The sequence below is a fragment of the Coenobita brevimanus genome, chromosome 60, assembly GCF_032717465.1.
Source record: "Coenobita brevimanus isolate Jiangsu-jjx chromosome 60, ASM3271746v2, whole genome shotgun sequence".
Classification (NCBI taxonomy): Eukaryota; Metazoa; Arthropoda; class Malacostraca; order Decapoda; family Coenobitidae; genus Coenobita; species Coenobita brevimanus.
Window position 1 is genome coordinate 28950841 of NC_137013.1, and position 12114 is coordinate 28962954.

The 12114-nt window shown below is 42.0% G+C and overlaps 1 protein-coding gene across 1 annotated transcript in view; it reads left to right on the forward strand.

Moving 5' to 3' along the window:
• Positions 1-12114, forward strand: part of LOC145403343 (E3 ubiquitin-protein ligase MARCHF6) — a 202359-nt gene that overhangs the window by 60444 nt on the left and 129801 nt on the right. Inside the window, exons 5-6 of the mRNA XM_080275133.1 lie at positions 970-1119; positions 1174-1225. Coding sequence (XP_080131259.1) covers positions 970-1119; positions 1174-1225 — 202 coding nt within the window. The remainder of the gene's footprint in view (positions 1-969; positions 1120-1173; positions 1226-12114) is intronic.

Sequence of the window (12114 nt, forward strand, 5' to 3'; positions counted from 1 at the left end):
AGTTTATAGGCTTGTTTTTTCTCCATGGTGGGGGACTGACCGAGCATGACTCGCACATGCATGGCGTGTTTTTTTTCCATGGCGTGGGACTGACCAAGCATGACCCGCACATGCATGGCTATCCCTCGTGTTACTCCACTTGACAACATCGCAGACACAACGCTGACAAGTCTTATTGGATTTATACTGTACTATAGATTTTTTATCAAATTACATCTATGCAGAGTATTTAAAATTCATTTATAAGTAGTTACTAGCTTAAAATAGGAGAGAGAGAGAGAGAGAGAGGTGAGCAGGAGTAATTACTGTACATTGTGGCAGTGGTGATTAGGCAATTGAACTAGCAGTGTGAGGTCTCAGGTGGCCCCACCCAAACTGCCTTCATAAAATAGAAGGCCTATAGTTTCTTTTTAGGTGTGAGCAATAAATTTTACATTGCATAAATGGGTTTTAGATGCAGTTGGCATGGGACCTGGAACCAGTTAGCCTATTTCCCATAGGATCAATGCCCCAGTTGTAGTAGCGGTACTATTCACAGAACCAATATGGCGCAAAACTTGGGGCTTTACTGCATACCTGGTACTGTCCACAGTTATTGACAGCATTTTTCAGTGTGCAGGCAGTTTTATTAATTTAGCACCAAACATTAGCATTTCCAGCAAATATTTTTGTAAACAATTGGTAATAAAGATTCTCCTTTGAAAAGATTACGTACCGTACCGGTAATAATCGTGTAACAGGATGAAATTTAGAAATTTTGTTGAACATTGAGTAGTACATAAATTCCAGATGGCTGTAATTTATTATATACTAGATAACAGATTGGCAACCACTTGTAAACTAGACATTTTCAGGTAATTGGTGCAATTATCCTGGACTTGGCATGATTACTCCTCTTTAGAGCATTATTATATGGTCTGTGAACCAAGGTAGATTAATGGTTTTCTTTATCTTTATTGGTATTTGCAGCATGAACCTCCAGGAAACTTTGGCCTGATAAACCAAGGTAATGGACAAGCAGGTGGGGTACAGGCAGCCAATGAAAACGCTTTGCCACCCATAGAAGCGGCCAATGAAAATGCAGATATGATAATTGGAGCCGCAGCTGCCAATGAGAATGTCCTGCCACCCCTAGATGGTGGAGGGAATGAGAATGGAGAGATGATCCATGAGCCTCCTCATCAGGAAGTGGCTCCCATCCCACCTAATCAAAATTTGCCAGAAGGTTAGTTGTACTGTATGTCACACATTCATATGTTTGCCTGTGTCAATAGGTATGTTTGTGCATATTTCAGAGTCTTCTCTGTCTGTCTTTTTTTTTTTTTTTTTTTTTTTTTTTTTTTTTCCACCAAGGGGGATATGGTTTACTCTGTGTTGGTTGGTCTGTCTGTTCATTTGTCTGTTCGTTAGCAGGATTACTAAAAAAGTTATGAATGGATTTTGACTAAATTTTGTGGAAGGGTGGGTCACGGGTCAGGGAAGAAATTATTATATTTGGGGACGGATCAGGGTTCGGATCTGGAGTATCCCGCACAATATCTCCAAAAGTTCTCAATGAATTTCAGTGATATTTTGTGGGAAGGTGGGCCATGGACCAAGAAAGAATTGATTAAATTTGGGGGTGGATCTGGATCCGGATCCTGTATCCATGGATCGGGATCTTGGATTACTAGAAAATTTGTGAAAGTACTGTATTTTGATGAAATTTTGTGGAAGAGTGGGCCATGGGCCATGGAAGAAATGATTAAATTTTGGGATGGATCTGAATCGGAATCTGTAGTGTCTCACACAATGTCTCCAAAAGCTCTCAATGAATTTCAGTTAAATTTTGTGGGAAGATGGGCGATGGACCAAGAAAGATTTGATAAAATCTGGGGGCAGATCCAGACCCAGATCCTATATCCATGGATATGGATCCAGGTCCAGATCCGAATTCTACATCCATGGATCCGGATCCGTTTTAATGGCAGTGGCATTGGTGGAGGTATGCACTCTTAGAGTGTTTTATAGTTATTAATATTATTATTATTATTATTGTTATTATTAATATTATTATTTCCACGTCTACCAGTTTCTGCATTGGATAGCAACCATATACAGTACTCAGCAAATGGATACGTGATGTTTTATCGTGTTAAGTTTGCATCAGCCAGGTTTTGCTCATCCATCCATCCATCATCCAATCCTACATTGCCCCATGAGGAACATAGGAGCCCTGGGCTAGGCAGCTGGCCCCGACATTTAAGATGAGAATGACCAGCCTCACTCATCCCTGAGTGGCATTACATGAGCAATCAGCCCCAACCACCCCTTCATAACGATTGAAATCCAGGGGGTGTTTATGGTTAATTTCCTGCATGATACTGCGTTTCGTTTCGTTTTGTTTTTAAAGGCTCCAACATGCGTCAGCCTTGGTCACCTAATGGCGGCTTTCCATGCTGCACGATCCATTGCAGCCTCCTTGTTCAGTCCCTTAACCCCGAGGTCACACTTAACCCCTCTGTGAGGCAATTCGGAATCCGCAGACGTGCCCCTGGAAGCAAAAGTTTCGGGAAATTTGACATGTCATATTTTTATGATTTATGTGTTTGGGATGATGGATAATGATGAAATATCAATAAAAATAATAAAATAAATATATTTTACCTACCTATTACTGAAGGTACAGCCGATGAATGCAGTATGGATAATCCATGAGGAAGCCACAGAACATAAATAAACTACTTTTTTCCATCTGGTGCTTTCATTTATAGTTTGAACAGAACATTCTTTCCTTATTAGAAAAACTTATTTCTTGCCTCTGTGTACAATTATTTTCAAAACAGAACTTGTTTCCATATTCAAAAAATTGTAATTTCAACTTCTGATCTTTACTTATGCTACCAGTAATCAGAACAGAACTTATTTCCTCTCATTCAACAAAACTTTTCTTCTTGTTCTTATAGTTTGAACAGAGCATTCTTTTCTTATTAGAAAAACTTATTTCTTGCTTCTGTGTACAATTATTTTCAAAACAGAATTTGTTTCCATATTCAGAAAATTGTAATTTCAACTTCTGAACTTTACCTATGCTTCCACTAATCAGAACAGAACTTATTTCCTCTCATTCAACAAAACTTTTCTTCTTATTATCCATTACTTCTGTTTGGCTAGAACTTAGCAAGTGAGTGGCAGTCACGCCAACACTCAAAACATAGTGCGACACCACATTCTTTGCACCATGTGCTCACTCAGTTGTTCTTCCACAGCTTTCTCACAGAATGAAGGCAGACATGACATGATCTCTGTCCAGTCTTTCGGCTATGTGCTGGAGGCAGCTTTTGTAGATAGTGCCTATTGGCGAATCCCGATGCAATAAGTCTGTCAGCAACTTGATCAGAGTGGCGTCCAGGACGGTCTTTGTTCAGTGTGCCATACTTGGTGAGCAGTTGTCTCACCACTTCCAGAACAAAGTGCCTCTGTGACTTCTTTTGGGTTTCTGCCTTGTACATATGGTAGGCATTCAGCGTTGACAAATCAACCATATGAAAAAATAACTTCTTGTACCATTTTATGGTACGTCTGATACACTTCACAGTACCAGTTTGGGCATCCGACTTGCCAACAAGTGTCATATTTTTTGTGTAATCAGTTACTACGTCCAGTTTGAGGATTGGTTCTTTTGTTCTATAATTCACTTTTCCTGATGGAATCAAGTTTCCACGATGGAAGGTGCTCAGCATACAAACCTCCCGTTTATCTGTCCATCTGACGCACAGCAAAGGATCACTTCTGTAGCGCTCACAGGTTCCTCGAGCACTACGTCCTCCAAACTTTGGAAGATATTTCCTGTTCTTCCAGACTGTCCCACAACTACCAGTGTTATGATCATGAAGGAAACTACACAGGGCTGGGGAAGTATACCAATTATCAGTATACAAAACATGTCCCTTGTTCAGAAATGGTGCCATCAGTTTTTTTACCACAGAGCCAGAAAATCCTAGGGGATCTCTTGCAGGTACATCAATATCAGTGCCAGTGTACACTGTAATGTCTAACACTATGCCAGTTAGGCAGTCACAAATAACAAAAATTTTTATTCCAAATCTGTGTCGTTTGGAGGGAGTGTATTGCTTGAATATCAAAGTCTGCCACGGAACAGAATGAGACTTTCATCAATAACAAGTTTCTGATAGGGTGCAAAGAAGGAGTGAATACGTTCCCTTATCTCTTCTATTACTGGACGAACCTTCCAAAGGCGGTCATCAGTACTGGGATGGTTGTTGTCTGTGAAATGAATAAATCACATGAGTAGCTGGTACCTGTCCCTGGGCATGTACTTGGGAAAATATTAGAGTATAAATCAGAGGATCTTGGTTCCAGTAGTCATGAACATTTTGCTTCTTTACTTGTGGCATCAGAAGAGTGAGTGCAAGAAATGTGTACATTTCAGGTACACTGGTATCATACCAACGTTTCATTTTAATGTGTAGAGAAAATGGATGTTTGTCCTTCATGAACTGATAGTATCTGTTGGTTTCTTGTACCAAATAATCAAGAATTTCACCTTCAACAAACAGGAGAAAATACTCCATTTCAAAACTGTTTTTGTCTACACCAGCAGCCCTTGTCACTCCACTGTGAGTTGCATCAAATCTATAGCAATTTGGTATGAATCTATCACCATTTCCCCAGATAAACCCAGATCCATCAGCACTACCAGTACCACCAGGCCTACGGGGAGGGTCACACACCTTGGGGTCATCATCATCATCATCATCACTTAGGTCTGAATCATCATCACTCTCGTCACTCACGGGAATAAATCCATCACTGTCACTGTCTGCCATCCCCTCACTGTCACTACCACTCTCCTGGTCATCGCTATCGTACTCCACACCTGGTGATAACTTATGTTTCACGCCAATACTACTCACTGATACCCCAGAGGTTGATGGAGTTTGTGTATCAATGGCTGAAAATCCTTCAAAATCGGTGATGTCATGCACTTCCCTCTCTTCACCGAGTCTATTAGTCACTTCAGAGTTCTCCAAATTGCTGTCCAGTTCTGCCATCTCATTTGAAGCCTGTGCTGAGGACAAAAAATGAAGACTTCCCTCTAACTCCATGATATACACAATCGTTTTTTTTTTTTTTTTTTTTTTTTTGCGAGGAAGAAGGAACCAAAGGCCATGAGCCCGCAGTAACAGTTCCCTCCAAGAGAAAAACAAAATACAATAGAGAGCCAAATTCAAGATCCGATCATTTTGAGATGCCTGGACACACTGCGTTTGAAAGACTGGAGATCATAGGCAGGAGGAAATACAGACAGAGGGAGACAGTTCCAGAGCTGACCTGTTGCATGAATGAAAGACTGGGAGTAACGGTTAACTCTTGCATTAGAGAGTTGGACAGAAAAGGGATGAGAGTTTGCTGCCAGACGGGTGCTACGCGCCCGTCGTAGAGGTGGAGGAATGCAAGCAGACAGTTCAGAGGAGCAGTGACCATTAAAGTAGCGATAGAAAAGAGATAAAGATGCAACAGTGCGGCAAAGAGACAGAGGTTGAAGGGAGTCAGTAAGAGGAGGAGAGTTAATGAGACGAAAAGCCTTTGACTCCACCCTATTGAGAAGAGCTGTATGTGGGGAGCCTCCCCACACATGAGAGTTGTACTCCACACAGGGGCGGATAAAACCCCTGTATAGAGTCAACAATTGTGCAGGGGTAAAGAAAGAGCGGAGTCGGCTTAGCACACCCAATCTCTTGGAAGCAGATTTTACAAGAGATGTAATATGATCTTTCCAAGATAAGTCCCGAGTAAATGAAACCCCCAGCATGTTCAAGGATGATGCAGGATTAATCTGAATATTATTAAACATTAGTGGGTATACCTGTGGAAGATTTTGCCGGGTTGATAGGTGTAAGAACTGAGTCTTAGAAGCATTAAAGACAACCATATTATTTTTACCCCAGTCAGAGATATGAGCCAAGTCAGACATTAGGTGTGCCATAGCCTCATCCCATGTTTCTTGAAGTAACTGTTGAGATGGGCGTTGCGGGAACCGAATGGAAAGGTGAAGGGTGGAGTCATCAGCGTATGAGTGGATAGGGTTAGATGTGCAGCTTAGAAGATCATTGATGAATAAAAGGAAGAGAGTTGGTGATAGGACAGAGCCCTGAGGAACACCACTGTTGATAGATCTAGGAGAAGAACGATGGCCGTCTACGACAGCAGCTATAGAACGACCAGAAAGGAAGCTAGCGATGAAGGTACAAATAGAAGGATAGAAACCGTAGGAGGGCAGTTTGGAAATTAAAGATTTATGCCAGACTCGATCGAAAGCCTTTGAGATGTCAAGTGCAATGGCAAAGCTTTCGCCAAAGTCCCGAAAGGAGGATGACCAGGAGTCTGAAAGGTAGGTGAGAAGATCGCCAGTGGAGCGTCCCTGACGGAACCCATACTGACGATCGGAAAGAAGGTTGTGATAGGAAAGGTGCCTTAAAATTTTTTTATTAAGAATTGACTCGAAAACTTTTGAAATACAGGATGTTAAAGCAATTGGACGATAGTTGGAGGGTTGGGAGTGGTCACCCTTCTTTGGGACTGGCTGAATGAGAGCAAACTTCCAGCAAGAAGGAAAGGTACAAGTTGACAGACAAAGGCGAAATAGTTTGCCTAGGCAGGGTGTAAGCACAGAAGCACAGTTTTTGAGAACAACAGGAGGGACCCCATCAGGCCCATATGCCTTGTTAGTACTGAGGCCAGTAATGGCAGAAAATACATCAACTGAAGAAATTTTAATGTCAGCCATGAGGAAGTCAGAGGGGGGAAGTGATGGAGGAACAGCACCGGAATCGTCTAAGGTGGAATTGGAGGAGAAAGTCTGTGCGAAGAGATCTGCTTTATCAGTAGAAGAAATAGCTACAGAACCATCAGAGTAGAAAAGAGGAGGGAAGGATGATGAGGTAAAGTTGTTAGAAAGATTTTTGGCAAGGTGCCAGAAGGAGCGGGAAGAATTCGAGTTGGAGAGTTGAGAGCATTTAGTATGGATGAAATTATTTTTAGTAGAGCGAAGAACAGACTTAGCACGATTCCGGGCAGAAACGTAAAGATTATGTGATTCAGGGGTGGGTTGGCTCCGGTACCTTTTGTAGGCCTTCTCCTTGTTGCGGACAGCAATAGAACAAGCGTGATTAAACCAAGGCTTTCTTGCGTTAGTCAAAGGATATGAGAAAGGAATGTATGCTTCCATGCCCGAGAGAATAACCTCCGTAATGCGCAAGGCACACTCAGATGGCTCACGGCCATGGAAGCAATAATCATTCCAGGGAAAATCAAAGAAGTACTGCCTGAGGGCCTCCCAGTCCGCAGCTCCAAAATGCCAGAGACGACGTTTCCCTGGAGGGTCCGCAGGCCGTACTGGAGCGATAGGACAGGTTAAGGTAATAAGGTTGTGATCGGAGGAGCCCAACGGAGAGAAAAGATTAACAGAGTAAGCAGAAGGATTAGTTGTGAGGAAGAGGTCAAGTATGTTGGAGCTCTCTCCAAGGCGGTCAGGGATACGGGTAGGGTGCTGTACAAGCTGCTCTAGGTCATTAAGGATAGAAAAGATGTAGGCTTGTTCACCAGGTGGATCCGTGAAAGGAGAGGAGAGCCAAAGGTGGTGGTGAACATTGAAATCTCCAAGAATGGAGATTTCAGAGAAAGGAGAAATGGACAGAATGTGTTCCATCGTAGAAGTAAGATAGTCGAAGAATTTTTGATAGTCAGTAGAATTAGGGGATAAGTAAACAGCACAGATATATTTAGTCAGAGAATGACAGGAAAGCCGAAGCCAGAGAGTGGAGAATTCAGAGGAATCAAGTTCAGGAACACGAGAGCAAGATAAGTCGTTGCGTATGTATACACAACAGCCACCTTTGGCTTTGAAATGAGTATAGAGAAAGTAGGAGGATACAGAAAAGGGTTTGCTGTCAGTTGCCTCAGACAGCTGAGTCTCCGTTAGAAAAAGAAGGTGAGGTTTAGAGGAGGAGAGGTGGTGCTCTACAGAGCGAAAGTTAGATGAAAGGCAGCGAATGTTGCTCCCTAAACCCTGCGTGTGTGCAGACGTGAAAAAAAATCGGCCACATGTACTGTTATTATAGCATATTTTTGAGGCATTTTAGGTATATATTTGTTTGTAGAAAATTATTTTATGATTTATGAGTCATTTTTAGGTAATTATTTGAGCATAAAATGCGAAAAAAAAAAAAAAAAAATCCACCCCAAAACCCGGTACATTTGTACCAGAATGATTGTTTACAAATGACGTCAGAGCCCAGACCACTCTGAGTACAACATGGAAGGTGGGGGGTATCAAACGAAGACACCCGTTGCCTGAGGCTCTTTTACTCATAAGAGCCGACCCGATATCCATCAAGAGAACCCGTCTTGAGACCTGACCCGGACTTAAAGGGTTAAAGACCTCGTCCCTTGTCTTTCTCAGTCTACCCCTCATAACTCCACCCCCAGTATTAACACTTCTCACCTTCCTCACCCAATTATCATCCCCCATCCTCTCCACATGTCCAAACCGTCTCAATCTATCTCTCCTCATCACAACACCAATACACACCAGTCCCATCCTACCTCTCAACTCTTCCATCATTAACCCAGCCCCCCCCAGACCTTGCACGCAGGGATGCACTACACATCCACCTAATCATTGTCATTTCTGTATGTCTGAGCTGGCGAATATCCTCCTCCTTTACTGCCCAGGTCTCACTACCATACAGCATTACACTCCTAACACATGCTGCATACAAAGACCCCTTAGCACTTAGGGAGACTCTCTCAATGTCAGAAGAGGCAAGAGCTCCCTGAACTTCTTCCAACCACTTCTCACCCTAGCCACAGAGCTAGCTCCAGTCCCACCTCCAGCACACAACATGTCTCCTAAATAACAAAACTCTTCCACACACTCAAGAGATTCACCAGCAAATTCAATCCTTTCACGCCTGACAATCTCCACCTGCTCCCCCCGACACGCCGTACACGTAAAATCAGCATTATCTCGTAGTCTACCTCTAATACCACTACATCTCTTGTGCACCCATTTATCACAAACACTGCAAAAGATGGAATTACTTCCCATGCCCTTGTGGCAAACTGCACATGGCCATTCTCCCTCATTTTTGACAGTACCGCCACCAACTCTAGATATGTTTTATCTGCACCAACTCTAGATATGTTTTATCTGCATTTACCCTTAGAGCAGAATAACAGGTTACTCACCTTGATTGTATGGACTGAGTAGCTTTGTCCCAGGCACATGCACTCCAGATGGGATAATAAATGATTGGATGATGGATGGATGGGTTAACACCCTTTTCTGTTTGGCAGTATCAAAGTCAGCAAGGTAAATTCGAGATGTGTTGTTGTGCAAAGCTTGACCATCTGTTTTGCCATGTGTTGTAGGGAAAGTTACTTTATTAGGAACTAAACCCACCTTTATCAATAAGAGTTAGAGTAGCCTGTCCCCACCTTCACATGGTGCACATTGTTAGTACACTTACTGTCTGTGCAAGTGGAACCAGTGGGGAGGGTGCTACATAACATCTAGCAATTTTTGTTTTCTTTTGTTCTTTTTTCTTCCTTGTCATAATTTCAACATTAGTGGTGCTGAGGATTGCCCAGGCAGCTTATTGTCTAGGCATGGTTGTTCAGACTTAATGCCTGAGATGCAGAAAGTCTGTTGCAAAGTCAGTCAAAGCCCCTGAACTGTTAGCAGTGTGGTAATTAGAGACTTCACCAGATCCTGTTTCAGAAATCTGCCACTAGGTTTGCTTCTGTCGCCCAGCCCTAATGTGGGGTAGGCACTGGAAAAGTAGCCAGTGCGTAATTTCTCTTTAATTTTGACACAAAGTTAAACACCTCAAAACATATTTTACTCATCAAATTACCTAGATGGCATGATATACTACAAAGAAATTACAATATGGGAGCCCTTTGATTATATGTAATGTATTATAAGTGTCATTTTGTAAACTCAGCTTTTGTCAGTTTACTCATCTCTGTAAGCAGAACATAGAGACAAAACCTAGGCAATTCTACTAGAACCATCCATAAAGCAAGATAACAGTGATTAAAATATTTGTCATTCGTTAGTATCCACAAACGAAAATAGATGCGTAGTCGCATATTTAGCAGCACCTTTCGATATGCTGCCCTGCCTGACATACAACTTTTCCAAACAATACAGACCTACTGGATGTCTTGGTCATCCTAGTAACCAAAGTCTAACACAAATAATTCTTTTAAATGTTTCCCTGGCTCCATTGCACAGTTTAGTAAGTTTACACTTCAACTCCTCGTACTCTGTTATGATTATAGTGTTGTACTGCACTGCCGTTTGTGTGGATTAATATGGCTGATTCACCAACTAAGCAATCGTTCAGTACATTATTTTCTGTGGAACTGCTTACTTCTTTAAAGCATGCTAAACACACACATCAGAAGTCCTGAAGGTAATCTCCTTTTACTCACTGCACATGATTTATTCAAAAATATGTAAATAGACAGCACACTATTTTAGTCCCCACGCTAAGATTCTCTGAAAGCCTGGTTATTCTTTCTTTACAGGTATATAGTTGCTCATGATTGAATAGGAAAAAATATTCCTATAAATAGCAGTATTATTATAAACTTAGGTACAATTTCACAGGTCTTTAAAACCCCGCAAAAATATTTAATCAAGGCTGGACGACGCTAGACCACCTTGTGGCAGACCTCTGAAACAGGGTTTGGTGAAGCCTCTAATTGGCATCATGTCACATATGTATCAATTGAGGACAGTGATTACAGTTATATGTCAAAGAGGCAGCCCAGAATCCAAGGGTACTATGTTAGCTGTAAAATGGGTACTGCTGGAGCAGGTATGGAGACAGATTGTGAACAGAGTTGAGGTGGTTTTGAGAGATGTTCTGGAGTTTTATGGAGGATATATCTTCAAAGTTGAAAGCTTTGTTAGATAGAACCAGCGCTGCTGAGGCAACTTCCCATGAACTGTCGACATCTTTGCTGACATCTTAAAGCAAGAATTGTAGTACAGTGGAGTCTCCTATATTGCGGCTTTATGAGACTGAGCACACACCTTGATTTGAGAATTCCACAAGTTAGAAATAACTAAACCTAGGGGGGGAATTTACTCGGGGGTCTGTCATCTAAAAAAAGTGGCCCCCACACCCCCAAATCTACAGTACATCAAACTGGTCACCTGAAAATGAAAATAGTAAAGCGTAGAGAATGGAAGTAATGCGAGTATAAGTGGCTGGGGAAGGCTGGGAGAAGGAGGGAGTGAGAAGACAGGAAGAAATCATTAGGATAGAAGTTGTGGGAGCAATGACGAAAGTCAAATTGGGGAAAGCCCCAGGAATTTCATGGAGTGTGTGGTGAAATGCTGAAGCATGGGGGAGAGATAGTAGTAGAATGGATGTGGAAGATGTGAAGATTGGCCTGGGAAGAAGGTAGAGTCCCGGAGGATTGGAAGTCAGGTATAAATATTCCCTTGTACAAAGGAAAGGGGAAAAAGAAGTGTGTGGTAATCATAGGTGCATTTGTCTTCTTAGGGTAATAGGAAAAGTGTTTGGTAGGATACTTATTGTCAGAGTTAGGGAAATAACAGAGGAATTAGTTGGAGAAGAACAGGGAGGCTTTAGGAAGGGAAGAGGTTGTGTAGATCAGATATTCATTCTTAGATCTTTAGTGGAAAAGTTTCTTGAGAAGGGAAATAAGTTGTATGCGGCCTTCATGAATTTGGAGAAAGCATATGACAGGATGGATAGACAAGGATTGTGGAAAGTATTAAGAATATATGGAGTAGATGGGAAGTTGTTGAATGCTGTGAAGAGTATGTATGATGGTGCTAAGGCTTCAGTGCTTGTGGATGGTGAACTGAGTGAATTTTTCTATTTGAAGGTTGGGTTGAAACAGGGATGTGTCATGTCTCCATGGTTGTTCAATCTGCACATTGATGGGGTTATAAAAGAGGTACAAGGTAGGGCAGTGGATGTTGGAGTGGCCCAACTGAGAGAGGATAGTGTTTGGAAACTCCCTGTACTGTTGTTTGCAGATGATACTGTGCTGTTAAGTGAAGAC